Genomic DNA, 12,104 nt, shown 5'->3' on the forward strand with positions numbered 1-12,104 from the left:
CTTAGCAACTTTAAGATGTGCGGACTTCAACTCCTGGAATTCCCCAGCCAGCCATTTTACCTGTTCCCTGTTTTATGACGTGCTTTTTTTTGGTCAAAAACGGGTTTAGCCCACAAATGCAATCAAACCTTTTGCCTGGTTTGGCTGTTGCCATCCCGTGTCCCGCTGGGGAAGGCGAACATGAGCTTGCCTCGCTGGGACGGGCCCGGCTTACCATGCACCCCCTTTGCTTCCAGGCGACCTCACGAAATTTGGCCGAGGTGACGCCTCTTCCCCTGCGCCGGCCACAACGCTGGCCCAGCCTCAACAGAACCAGACACAGACACACCACACCACCCAGCAGACGTTCCTCAACCCGGCCTTGCCTCCTGGCTACAGTTATACCAGCCTGCCCTATTACACCGGGGTTCCTGGGCTGCCCAGCACCTTCCAGTACGGACCTGCTGTGTTTCCCGTGAGTGCCAGCCTGCTGTGGGATTGGGGGGGAGCTAGAACCCCATCTTCCCCTCTCCTTCCCAGCTCATTCTCTGCTTTTTCCAGGTTGCGCCCACTTCTTCCAAACAGCATAGTGTCAATGTCAGCGTGAATGCCTCTGCCGCTCCATTTCAACAACCCAGTGGTTATGGTTCCCACGGATACAGCACGGGTAAGGAGATTGAAATGGGGAGGGGGGTGCCTTGCAAGAAGGAGTGGGGAGGGAAGGAATCTGTGGTACAGAGTTGCTGGCTAGTTCCGGCTTTTTAACCTGGTGCTTTCTGGGTCCGTTAAGTTTGCGGCGCTCTAAATTCCTACCCTGTCGCTCTGCTTCCTGCAAAATCCTGTGTCTTGTTGCTCCAGCACAGATAGCCAGGGAAGGTTGGAGCGAATCCGTTTCTTCCCTTCTGCCTCTCTCGACACAGCCCCATTTGGGAGCCTTGCAGTGAAATAGACTGACAGATATAAGGAAGCACCGCTTTGCCCGCTTCGTAATAAAAGATGAATCAGATTCATGGAGATGTAAAGGATGTATTACTCTTACTTGTATCAGAAAGGAGCTTCCATGGGCAGAAGCAGCCTACCCTTTGAAACCGGGGACCAACCCACAGAAAGCACTATGTACCTCCCTGTTCCGCCTGCGCGGTTGGTACTTTTTTGAGACGTTTCCCGGCCTCCGTGAGAGTTGAGAGATTTACTGCACAAGATTCCAACCCAAACTCAGTTTTAGATGCTGTGTGTTCAACTTGCTAAGGGGGTCTGTTCCACCCCTAGGAGCAGTTAAGGGGCTGAAGAGTGGAGGAGGGAGATGGCGCGCTGTTAATTCTGCTCCTTCTTTTTCTCCTCGCCAGGAGTTTCCGTAACATCCAGTAACACAGGAGTGCCTGATATCTCTGGCTCTGTCTATTCCAAAACACAGGTTGGTACTCAAGCATCCCGTGGAGGATTTGTAGGGCCTGGAAGCCAGGGCATCCAATGACATATAAATCAATGAAATTAATAAATGACTGCTATCAAATTCCCACCTCACCCCAGCCTATCCCAACCTTGAATCTTTCAGCATTATTGGCCTTCCCATCTTGTCCTTCTTAGGCGTGCCAGTCTCTCTGGAGCAGTGTTTCTCAATCTTGGCGACTTTAAGATACGTGGACTTCAACTCCCAGAATTCCCCAGCCAGCCTGTCTGGCTGGGGAATTCTGGGAGTTGAAGTCGCACCTCTTAAAGTTGCCAGGGTTGAGAAACACTGCTCTGGAGAGATGGTTTTCTGCCCTTAAAATATTTTTATCCTGTCCTTTAACACAAACTCACCACAAAGCCAGTTTGCGAAGCCACCTCTTCAACAGCAGACCTCCCTAAATGCCATCGGCCTGCGTTGAAAGTCAAAAACTCCTAAAAAGAGCATTCGTTCGTTTCTCATTGAGCTGGAACAACCCGGTTTTTAAGATCCCTTTAAAAACGGTCAGGAGGGAGCCATATTTGCCTCTCATGGTTAGGCTGCTCCCAAAAGATCGGGCTGCCTTTCTCATCCCCCCCTCCCCCCACAGTTTGTTCACATCTTGAAATCCAAGCTGATAGATGTGGGATCCTTCAGGTCACCGGGCCAGAGCTCTGCAAGGCCCTAAAGGTTGATAGAGCATGTTAAACTGGGTCCAGAAACATGCTGGTCTCAACCCCCCATGCTCGTTCTAGAACCTGTGCTCCGTGCATTCTTTGCCTGGCCCTGCAAGGCCGCTGGGAGAAGCTTCTGAACTGAAGCCAGCCCACATGAAGCGCTAGCAGTTATTAGCCTGGATAAAACCGCAGCAGGAATGACTAAAAACTCAGGCTGGGCCGCCTGAATTCTAGGAAGCTCAAGAAACATTCAGCACAATTGACAGAACTCAACAACTGCCCTGCTTCACAGACCATCTGAGTTTGAAGTCTGGTTTGTCCACCTGAGGTTCTTTAGGAACCAGAGAGGGCACAAGCACACGGGCCCGTGAGCTCACACTCGTTGTTTTCCTCTCGGCAGCAGTCATTTGAGAAGCAGGGATTTCACACTGGGACGCCAGCGGCCTCGTTCAACTTGCCGTCGGCGTTGGGCAGCGGGGGCCCGATCAACCCTGCCACGGCTGCAGCCTACCCGCCGGCTCCCTTCATGCACATCCTGACCCCACACCAACAACCCCACTCCCAGATCTTGCATCATCATTTGCAGCAAGACGGGCAGGTAAGTATGAATTCCCTCCTGAAATGGACTCGCCCGCGTCTCCGGCTCCCATTTCCTTCTCCCACCCCAAAACATGGAGCTGCCGATGGCGCTCCAGCACATGCAGACAAGGGGGGGATGACCTGGAGAAACCTCGTGCTCTCTCCTTCCTCCTGGGTTGTCCTGAGGCTGCTTGGAAAAACTTTTCGCCCCTTCCGGCAGATTTTCTCCCTTTGTTCCCCAAGCTCTTACTCCCCCTTGCCCCCCCAAATCCCAGAGAGGCTGTCATAATGTGTTCTTGTATTTTCCATATCCTCGGCCTGCACTTACCCCCAAATTTGCAGTCGATTCTGTACTTCCACCACCAGCAGGAAGACCCAGTATTGAACATCTCGGAAGGCTGAGGAAGGCCTCCTGCTCTCCTGGTAACGTTCAGCCTTTTGTCCCAGACACCCACCGGTGTAAATACAAGGGCAAGCCCCTCACGCGCCCAGAAAGCTGCCCTCTGCCCTCCAGATTCTCTGCCCCTGCTTCTCCCTCCCGTCCACGCACCCCACAGACCATTTGGATTGTTTTGATATCCGAATATGACACCCTCTGGATAGAAAGCTACGCAAAGGCTAACCTAAAAGAAATCTTCCAGCGGTAGGAAGTGCTATGGCTGGGAGCTAAAACACCACAGACTTGACCTTGTCGCCTTGAATGAACTGACAGGTCATAAAAAGCACAGCTGACTGTCCCCTCCAGTCCGATTCTGGCCCTGAAACCTAAATCACTTGACATCCCACTCGGTCTTCCTGTGTATTCTGCAGTTTTGGTCAAGACTGGATTTCCAAAGTTTACCATGTAAGCAGATCTGAATTGGGAAGGAATAATAAAATTGGAATTATGTGGCTGGCTTTAACTTCCTGCTTCCCTTTTGGCAGTTAGTTGCTGTAACCCAGAACCACAGCGTGGCCAGGGTTGCTAGCCAGCCTGTTCCTTGTAGCCCCAGCCCATCTGGAGGCAAACCTGGCTAGGGAAGACTCCCGCAGGCTGTTCTGTTTAGGAACAGAAGAGAGTTCAGGATCTTGAGAAACTGCTGCATTATTGGCAAGAGGCCCTTTGAACCCCTCTCGATGAGCAAGAAAACCCCAAGGCTTATTCTGGCTATGGCCGGCTTTCCTTCCTAGCCCACGTTCCGCTGTTTTTTTCCCTATCCTTGCTCTGCCACACGCTGGACCGGGTTCACCCATCCCGCTGCCAAAAACAGTTGCCCAACCACCACACCACGCGTGGGAGAGCAGCCACGGCGTTGTGCGTGACTCTGTTTCGGTCTCAAGTTGAGAGGAAAGAGAGTCCGGAGCGATTCATCTGCCTAGCAGGAGAACCCAAAACTTCGCTTTTAAGAGACCCCTAAAAGAGCTTTCCCGTCCAACGGCGGTTCAGATGCTTGATTTCTGGAGAGCCGGCTGCCACCTTCTCTCGGTGCCCGAGTCTGCTCCGGCTCTCAGAGCCGGGCCTCCGCAGCGTGGGGGAGTGGGGAGGGGGCCGCTGGCCGACGCTCAACGCCTTTCCTCTGCCCCCTTTCTCCCCCTGCAGAGCAGCACCGGCCAACGGAGCCAGGGCAGTTCCATCCCGCAGAAATCACAGGCTAACAAGTCCGCCTACAACAGCTACAACTGGGGCGCCAACTGACCGCCCCCACGGCAGCCCGACACTTCAACCGAGAGACAGGCAGAAGAACAGCAGCGACCCATCCGAAAAGGAACGACCCCACCTGGGAGAAAGCCCTGCAGCCTTGGGAAACGGAGCCTGGCCTGGCCGGGCCGTACGTTCCTTCCCTTTCCTCCCATCACCTTTCCCTTATTGTATGTAATATAGAATTTGTATCTTTTTTTTTTCATTTTCTCTCTCTCTTTTTTTTTTTTCCTCCTGCATTCATTCAGAGAGCCGTTCAGCCGTAGGGGCCTTTTTCGTTTCGTTTTGTTTCTGTTTCGTTTTCTACTCCTTTACTCTTCCTTGCCCCCCCTCCCTGCCCCGCCCCGCCCCAGCCCACCCCCCAAAAAAAATAAATTACTGCCCAGCGGATCCAAAGGAGTCAACACCTGGAATCCCTTCCCCCCGCCCTCTTCGATGCCCCCCTTTATTATTAGGAATAAGAGCAGTAATTGATATGAACCGCGTTGTAAGATTAATTAGTTGAAGTGGTTTTTTTTTGTACTGTGTTCTAAATTTAATGGATAAATGTGTCTTGTATATAAAAATGAAAACCCCATTCTGTTTTCTGGGCACGCAGCGTTTTTTCCATCCAGCCCTTCTGGCCCCCGTGACTTTCACCCACAGTCCAAGATCATCGGCTCATCCTCCATTCATTACTGGGCTGGGCAGGGGAGGAGGGGCTTGTATTAGAAAATGAAGAGACCGAGATGAGGATTGGGGCAGTAATATGGGGGGTGGGGGAGAATTGGAAACCCCTCCGAGCTTGGGGCAGAGAGATTTAAGGAACTTCCTGGTCCTGGGACAGATGAGGCACACGCGATAAAGAAGGCGGTATTTGGAAAACAAGGGAGGAACCGGCGCTTTTTGATGGGAATTTAAGTTGGCTGAAAACAGGTATTTATTTCTGTTTTATAAGAGGCTCCCATAGCAGATAATTTTTTTTTTTTTAGAGGTTCTCGCTGAAAATAATACCGTTCCAATAGAAGAGAATATACGTAGCTCAGGGTTGAACTGGGGAGTCCTTGGGGCTCCCTGAGCTTGGTGGTTTGCTGGCAGACATTTCGTGACCCAATTAGGGAACATCATCAGGGCTGGGGAGGGTGGGGTTTGCTCCCCCTTTGTAGACAATACCCTAATAAAGGGACTAGCAAGGAGAAAACTCTGCCCCACTCACACTGGCAGGGCAAGCAACTGCATATTTTATTTATTTTTATTTATTTATTAAATTTGTATGCCACCCATCTCCCCCAGAGGGTGACACTGGGCAGCTATATAAACAGGGAGCAAAACCCACCCTCCCCAGCGTTGATGATGTTCCCTACTCAGGTCAGGAAACGTCTACAAGCAAACCACCGAGCTCAGGGAGCCCGAAGGACTCCAGAAATAACACTGCTTTTTGAGGGGTTCCCGTAGCAAATTAATTTGGGGGTGGGGGCTGCATAGAAGCTATTTCCAGTACTGTGTGTTGGCAGCAAAATACCCTTGATGCAGGGACCTTAAATTAGAGAACTGCACCTGAATCTAGAATAGCATACTGGCCAACAGGGAAATCAAGGGCTTAGCAAAGGTCCTCCCTTGGAGACTAGCCAGGAAATGCAAACGGAGGAGGAAAAGAAGAGGAAGGGGTGGATTTCGGCACGCTAAATTTGCTAATTTTCGCCTTGCTTCGGTCTACGCTGGCAAAGTCACAAAAGGAAATCCGGTGCAGAAGGATGGGCAATTTAAATACGTCTGGACTTCAACTCCCGGAATTCCCCAGCCAGCCATGCTGGCTGGGGAATTCTGGGAGTTGAAGTCCACGTCTTGAAGCCGTCAAGTGGAGAAAGCCCGCCTCGGAGCGGCGTTCGCGTCTCCGCGGCGCGATGTCGTCCATCGGCGGCTCGCTTTACGGCGCGGGATGACCCAGAGGGCCTTTCGCGACGGAGTGGCGGAAGCGGCGTTGCTTTACGGCCGCTCCGCGGAATGAGCGTCTTCGATCTCTTCCGCGGTTTCTTCGGCTTCCGCGGGGAGCGGAGGTGAGGATCCGGGGTCTCCCCCACCGGCCGGGCGTCCCGGGGCGTGGGGCGCAGGTTGCTCCCCTGTTCCCGTGGCAGGCTCCTCCCAAGCGGGCAGAAATCTCACTGGTTGAGTCCGTTCCTGGCCTGCCGCTCTCCAGGGGGGTCGGACCAAGCCTCCCATCATCCCCTGCCCCGCACGGTGCGGATGAGGGGTGGGGGGAGCTGTAGTCCAGCCCATAAATGAGGTCCTTCCGTAACTGGGAGGGTAAGGAATCACCAGTTGAACTTCTGCCTGCCAGCCAGGAAAAGACGGCCGTTCCTCCCCTCAGCTGGACTCTACACCCGTTAGACTTCTTTCCCCCCAACACAGGCGAACATCGTGCCTCCCTCCCTTTAACCTCCACAACAGCCCTGCAAGGTAGGCCCGGCCCAGCCCGACCCCAGCCGCCCCTTGTGAGCTTCCTACCCCGCCAGGATTTGAACCGGGGCCCCTTCCTGGCCTCCCTTCGGCTGGAGCGCGCGGACAAGAATTCAGATCCTCGTCTCTATTATTATGCTTAAGTCATTTTTTCCTCTTTTATTTTTTAAGTATGTATAAATTAGCGGGGATTTGGCCCTCGGTGCCAGGCGTTAAGCTTCATCCAGCCGGCTATTGCAAAAACAGCCCAACGTCCTTTGCCTGGCCTCCTCTCGTCTCGTGTCAGGAAGGCAGGAACGAGAAAAGGGGAAATTATGGATCTAAATTTTAAAGGGTTAAAAACTTTTTAAAAAGTGCTTTTCCTGGTGCAGCTTGTCTCGTGCTGAAGGGCGTCCGAAATTCTCATCACCCGCTTTCTGGAACGGACTCCTCTGGCTGTTTTAAATCAGTCGATCAGTGCCAAGGGGTCAGGCACGCGACCGGTCTGTTTCCCACCGATTTGGCAAACCCGCTCGGAGAGGCCTGGGCCAGAACCTTTGTGCCCGTGCGCCCCTGTCTCCCCCCGGGGCCTGAATTCGAGGTTTGGGAAAGCGGCCAGGGGCCCCGCTTCTCACCTGTCTCTCCCCGCAGGAACCCTGACCCCTTTTGGGGGGCCTTCACCCTGGACGACGAGGACGACGAGGACGATGAGGACGATCTGGATTTCCGGGAAGACCCCTTCTTCCCCGACGGCTTCAGCTTCGGCTTTACCTTCGAGCCGGGCGGCGTTCACTTCCACGACCGGTTCCACTTCGAGGAGCTCTTCCGTGATTTTAACAGCCTCTTCAGCGACGTAGGGGCCCGGAGTCTGCCTTCCCCATCTTTCGGTGGGTGCGCTTTCGCACGGACCCTCGCCGAATTGGGGGCCTGCGGGGACAGTCCGGCTTGGATCAGACGGAGTTGCATGGGCTTCAGACGTTCGTCGGAAGAAATGGATCTCATCCAGGAGGATCCAAAACCTAAATCCTTTGGGCTTTCCAAGATTATAGATCAAGGGAGGGGAAAAAAGTTTGTTTTGACTTAATTTCTTGTCACTTCTCCCTCTCCTCCATTTCCCCCCAATAATAATAAATTATAAATATAAATTATTATTATTATTATTTCTTCCTCCTCCTCCATCACTAACATCATCATCATCATCATCATCATTGTCATCATCTCTTTGTCCTCTTCCTCTTCATAATCAAACCCACAATTACTTTTTTCAACCTTCCTCATTCTCTTCATTTTTCCCCCTCGCTTGCTCTGCTGTCACCCAAACAGCCCGTTTTTCCTCTTTTATCCTCCCCACAGCCCTGCGAGGTGGGGTTGCTGCTGGTCACGCAGCAGAGGGCAGCGTTGGGGGTTTTTTTCCCCCCTTCGTTTCGCAGGGGGGAGGTTGAGGTTATGATTGTGGTTAATTTTTTTGCAAATAATTTTTTGCATTGGCCTCCTCGCCTCGTTTCTTGCTCACGCAGGGCAGAAAAGCAGGGCTGGGTGGCAACGCTTAAAAACTTCCCTGGAACCCGTGCCCCGTAAAACACCCTCCCCATTTTTTGCAGATTCCACCCCCCACACTTTCCCCCCCCCTAAACTGGCTCTTGAATCTTAAATGCCAATTTCCTTTTTGCAGAATTCCCGCGCTTGGAAACGCCCTCGCCGCCAGCCGACCGCCCTCTTGAGAAGGGACAGACTCTGCGGGACTCGATGCTGAAACACCCAGACAGCCATCGCCGTGGAGCAGAAGAGGGCCCTCCGATTTCAGAGAGGAGGCCCTGGCCCCCTTTCCGGGGGGTGCGTGGTACTGACTTTGTTGGGGGAGGGAGAAACATGCTCCAATAGCCCCCACTGACGCCCATTGCGGTGACCGATGTGTCGGACGTTGCTTGGCCTTTGCCAACCTCACTGGACCCATTATACAGAAGGGAGGAAGAAGACTGAGGTGACACCATTGCCTTTCCAGCATGCTGGCTGGGGAATTCTGGGAGTTGAATCCCCTTTTCAAGTTGCCGAGGTGGACAAACACTGCTGTCAGGTTTTCTGAGTGCCCTGACTGTCTCGTGTGCTCTTTTCTTCTCCAGTTTCAAGAGACCCAGCCGGACGCCGCTGATTCTGCCAAAGAGGATGGAGGTCAGAAGCTGAATCGGGGGGAATTGCAGGAGTCGGATGGGGACTTTGTTCAGAAAAACGGGGGGCTGGGGGGGCATCTTTTTTTTTTTTTCCTTTAAAGATCTCAGCAGAACATTCGCTGGGCCCACCAAGCCAGATCTTGTCTGGCCAGACTCTGTCCCAGAACGGCCATTCGACTCCAGAATTTCCTGCCTCAAGATGTGGCGATGGCCGCTAAGTGAGACAGGGCTGAGAGAAATGCCTAAGAAAGGACGAAAGCCATCAGTGGCAGGGCCCAGGCCTAATTCCTGCAGGCTAACCCTTCCAATAGCCCCCTTTATGCCTCCCGATCAATTATTAACCGCCTCTGTCACCAGTCTGGCTCCTAAAAGACTCTGGGTGATGGATAACGTGTTAAAACTCAATGACAAACTCAAAGTAGAACCACTTCCAACCAAAACACCCTATTTATGCCCTTCGAAGGCCGCTGTAAGGAGCGCACGGCCATTGGCCCAGGCTTCTCGGGCGGTTCCCTTCCAGCATGCAAGTTGCTAGTCCTCATTGTTGTAGCGTAAACGTAGAAGCTGTTTTCCGTCCCCTGGCCAAAGTACATTTTAACTTCAAGCCTCCGAGCGTGAGTTCGTAACGAAGAGGCACCAGTTTGATCTGCGGTCTTTGGGACGCAGAAACCTGGATGCTGGTGGGACCCAGGGCGCACAGTGCTCGGACTCCGAAACCCATAGCGTCCCCTGGGCTTCTTCCTCGCCCAGAGACACAACTTGTGTTCGATCTCGTCCTTCTTGCAGATCTCGATTCTCAGGTTACTTCCAAAGGCTTGCAAGTCATCCTCCCCCCAGCCCAACCCCGGTCCTATTTCCAAAGCGTCTCGGTCACAAAAGTGGTGGCGCCGGATGGGGTGAGTGCCAAGGGTCCCGGCCCAGAGAGGGGCTTGCAGGGGTCACGGAGGCCAAACATATGGCTTGTTCTAAACAGCCAAGCTTCTGGTCCTCGTGGTTTGCTTCCCGCTCTTCTGCGTTTCCCCCTACGAGCAAGGTGCGATTCATCTGAATTTCCGCAAGCTTTAAAGAACCAAGCTTCTGGTCCTCATGATTTGCTTGCTGCTGTTCCGCATTTCCCCCCCACAAGCAAGGTGCCGTTCATCTGGATTTCCAGCAATTTTGCCTTGTTGTTCTAGACCATTGAGGAACGCCGGACTGTGCGGGACAGCCAGGGCCACGAGGAGACGGTTGTCACTCGGAGCAGGGGGGAGTCAACTCTGGGGCTTGACGACGGCCAGCAGAGAGGCCCGAGTAAGTAAGAAAGAGGAGAACCCTGTTCTGAACTACCACAGAGGGGCACCGTTTTCAGAAAGGCCCCACTCTTTACTGAAAACATGTTTCTAGTCCTCATGGCTGCAAAGCTCAACCAGTGAATTAAGTTTCTAGCCCTCACAGTTGCAAAGCTCAACCGGTAAATTAAGTTTCAAGTCCTCACAGCTGCAAAGCTCAACCGGTAAATTGAGTTTCTAGTCCTCACAGCTGCAAAGCTCGACCGGTAAATTAAGTTTCTAGTCCTCAAGGCTGCAAAGCTCAAATGGTAAATTAAGTTTCTAGTCCTCACAGCTGCAAAGCTCAACCGGTAAATTAAGTTTTTAGTCCTCGCAGCTGCAAAGCTCAAATTGTAAATTAAGTTTCAAGTCCTCACAGCTGCAAAGCTCAACCAGTAAATTGAGTTTCTAGTCCTCGCAGCTGCAAAGCTCAAACGGTAAATTAAGTTTTTAGTCCTCATGGCTGCAAACCTCAACCGGTAAATTAAGTTTCTAGTCCTCGCAGCTGCAAAGCTCAAACGGTAAATTGAGTTTCTAGTCCTCAAGGCTGCAAAGCTCAACCGGTAAATTGAGTTTCTAGTCCTCGCAGCTGCAAAGCTCAAACGGTAAATTGAGTTTCTAGTCCTCATGGCTGCAAACCTCAACTGGTAAATTAAGTTTCTAGTCCTCAAGGCTGCAAACCTCAACCGGTAAATTGAGTTTCTAGTCTTCACGGCTGCAAAGCTCAAATGGTAAATTAAGTTTCTAGTCCTCGCAGCTGCAAAGCTCAACCAGTAAATTGAGTTTCTAGTCCTCGCAGCTGCAAAGCTCAAATGGTAAATTAAGTTTTTAGTCCTCATGGCTGCAAACCTCAACTGGTAAATTAAGTTTCTAGTCCTCAAGGCTGCAAACCTCAACAGGTAAATTGAGTTTCTAGTCTTCACGGCTGCAAAGCTCAACCGGTAAATTGAGTTTCTAGTCTTCACGGCTGCAAAGCTCAACCAGTAAATTGAGTTTCTAGTCCTCATGGCTGCAAAGCTCGACCAGGAAATTAAGTTTCTAGTCCTCATGGCTGCAAAGCTCGACCAGGAAATTGAGTTTCTAGTTCTCATGGCTGCAAACCTCAACCAGTAAATTAAGTTTCGTGAACCACCCTTGGATGCCGAGGACCGGGAACATCAAGCCCTTTAGGGAAAGGGGAAAAGCCGCTGGAGACCCCCTGAGAGGTGGCCAAACAGCCCGCTAAGAATTCTTTCTGGCGTTTTGGTTTTGCAGGGGATCCAGACCCCTTCAGCTCCCGGCAGGACGGGGACATGAGTGACACGGCTTCCATCCTGGGCACCTTCTTCCGCCGCTGGTTCCCCAACCAATAATTCTGCTGGCGGGGAAATCAGGTAGGGCAAAGGGTCACCACCCAGCTGGCATTTTATCCATGTTCTGTTTTAAGCCATGCTTAAGAAATTTGGCCCGTTCCAGAAATGGGTGGTTGGGAAGGAACTGGGGGGTGCCGTCGCCTCTCTTAACTCGGCAGAACCGTTTTGCCCAAGCGTCGGGTTAAGAGGAGTGGCTCGGGTCTGGACAATCCAGGGCTGGCCTTGCCAACCTCGCAGGGGTGTTGTTGCCGGGGAGAAATTGGAGGAGCTTTGCGCTCCGAGCAGAGGGGGGAAGGACCCCCCAACCGAGAATCAGACGGTTCAGAATTGAATCAACTGTGTTTCTCTTTTTGCTGTTTTTCACCAGGTTTGTCTCTGCCTCATCCCTTCGCAGACCCCTTACTGCTCCGTCTTCTAAGAAGGCTTCGTAGCCCCGAAAGAGAACCAATAAAAATCTCTATTTATGCTTTTGAGGTTGGCTGCGTGCTATTTTTCCCTTGCAACAAATGGCCAAGCCAGA

General features: G+C 52.2%; 2 protein-coding genes across 8 annotated transcripts in view; both read left to right on the forward strand.

Moving 5' to 3' along the window:
* The window catches only part of UBAP2L (ubiquitin associated protein 2 like), a 31,573-nt gene extending 26,650 nt beyond the window's left edge, over nt 1-4,923 (forward strand). For 6 of the 7 annotated variants that reach the window (XM_088137222.1, XM_088137226.1, XM_088137229.1 and 3 more), the window contains 5 exons: nt 237-454; nt 541-646; nt 1,326-1,393; nt 2,486-2,683; nt 4,244-4,923. In XM_088137222.1, the coding sequence (XP_087993348.1) occupies nt 237-454; nt 541-646; nt 1,326-1,393; nt 2,486-2,683; nt 4,244-4,339 (686 nt within the window). In that variant the 3' untranslated portion in view covers nt 4,340-4,923. Of the gene's footprint in view, nt 1-236; nt 455-540; nt 647-1,325; nt 1,394-2,485; nt 2,684-3,006; nt 3,088-4,243 lie in introns of all 7 variants that reach the window. The other variant, XM_088137227.1, reaches the window with a different exon arrangement.
* A 1,300-nt stretch (nt 4,924-6,223) lies between these two features.
* Nucleotides 6,224-12,055, forward strand: HAX1 (HCLS1 associated protein X-1). Its single transcript, XM_007429112.4, has 8 exons — nt 6,224-6,378; nt 7,409-7,644; nt 8,430-8,590; nt 8,878-8,926; nt 9,712-9,821; nt 10,101-10,215; nt 11,487-11,605; nt 11,952-12,055. The coding sequence occupies exons 1-7, from the start codon at nt 6,326-6,328 to the stop codon at nt 11,582-11,584; spliced, it is 822 nt and encodes a 273-aa protein (XP_007429174.2). The 5' UTR covers nt 6,224-6,325; the 3' UTR covers nt 11,585-11,605; nt 11,952-12,055.
* Nucleotides 12,056-12,104: the final 49 nt, after the last annotated feature.

Source organism: Python bivittatus, unplaced genomic scaffold (assembly GCF_059951505.1).
Source record: "Python bivittatus isolate LINGU-HERP-01145 unplaced genomic scaffold, Pbiv_v1 ctg000180_np1212, whole genome shotgun sequence".
NCBI classification, from domain to species: domain Eukaryota; kingdom Metazoa; phylum Chordata; class Lepidosauria; order Squamata; family Pythonidae; genus Python; species Python bivittatus.

What these genes read in the sequence shown, in the direction of transcription:
- HAX1 (XM_007429112.4), top strand. Translation starts at nt 6,326, where the DNA reads ATGAGCGTCTTCGATCTCTTCCGCGGTTTCTTCGGCTTCCGCGGGGAG. An exon ending in CCTGGCCCCCTTTCCGGGGG is followed by an intron (nt 8,591 to 8,877) that starts GTGCGTGGTACT and finishes TTTCTTCTCCAG; the next exon opens with TTTCAAGAGACCCAGCCGGA. An exon ending in TTCTGCCAAAGAGGATGGAG is followed by an intron (nt 8,927 to 9,711) that starts GTCAGAAGCTGA and finishes TCCTTCTTGCAG; the next exon opens with ATCTCGATTCTCAGGTTACT.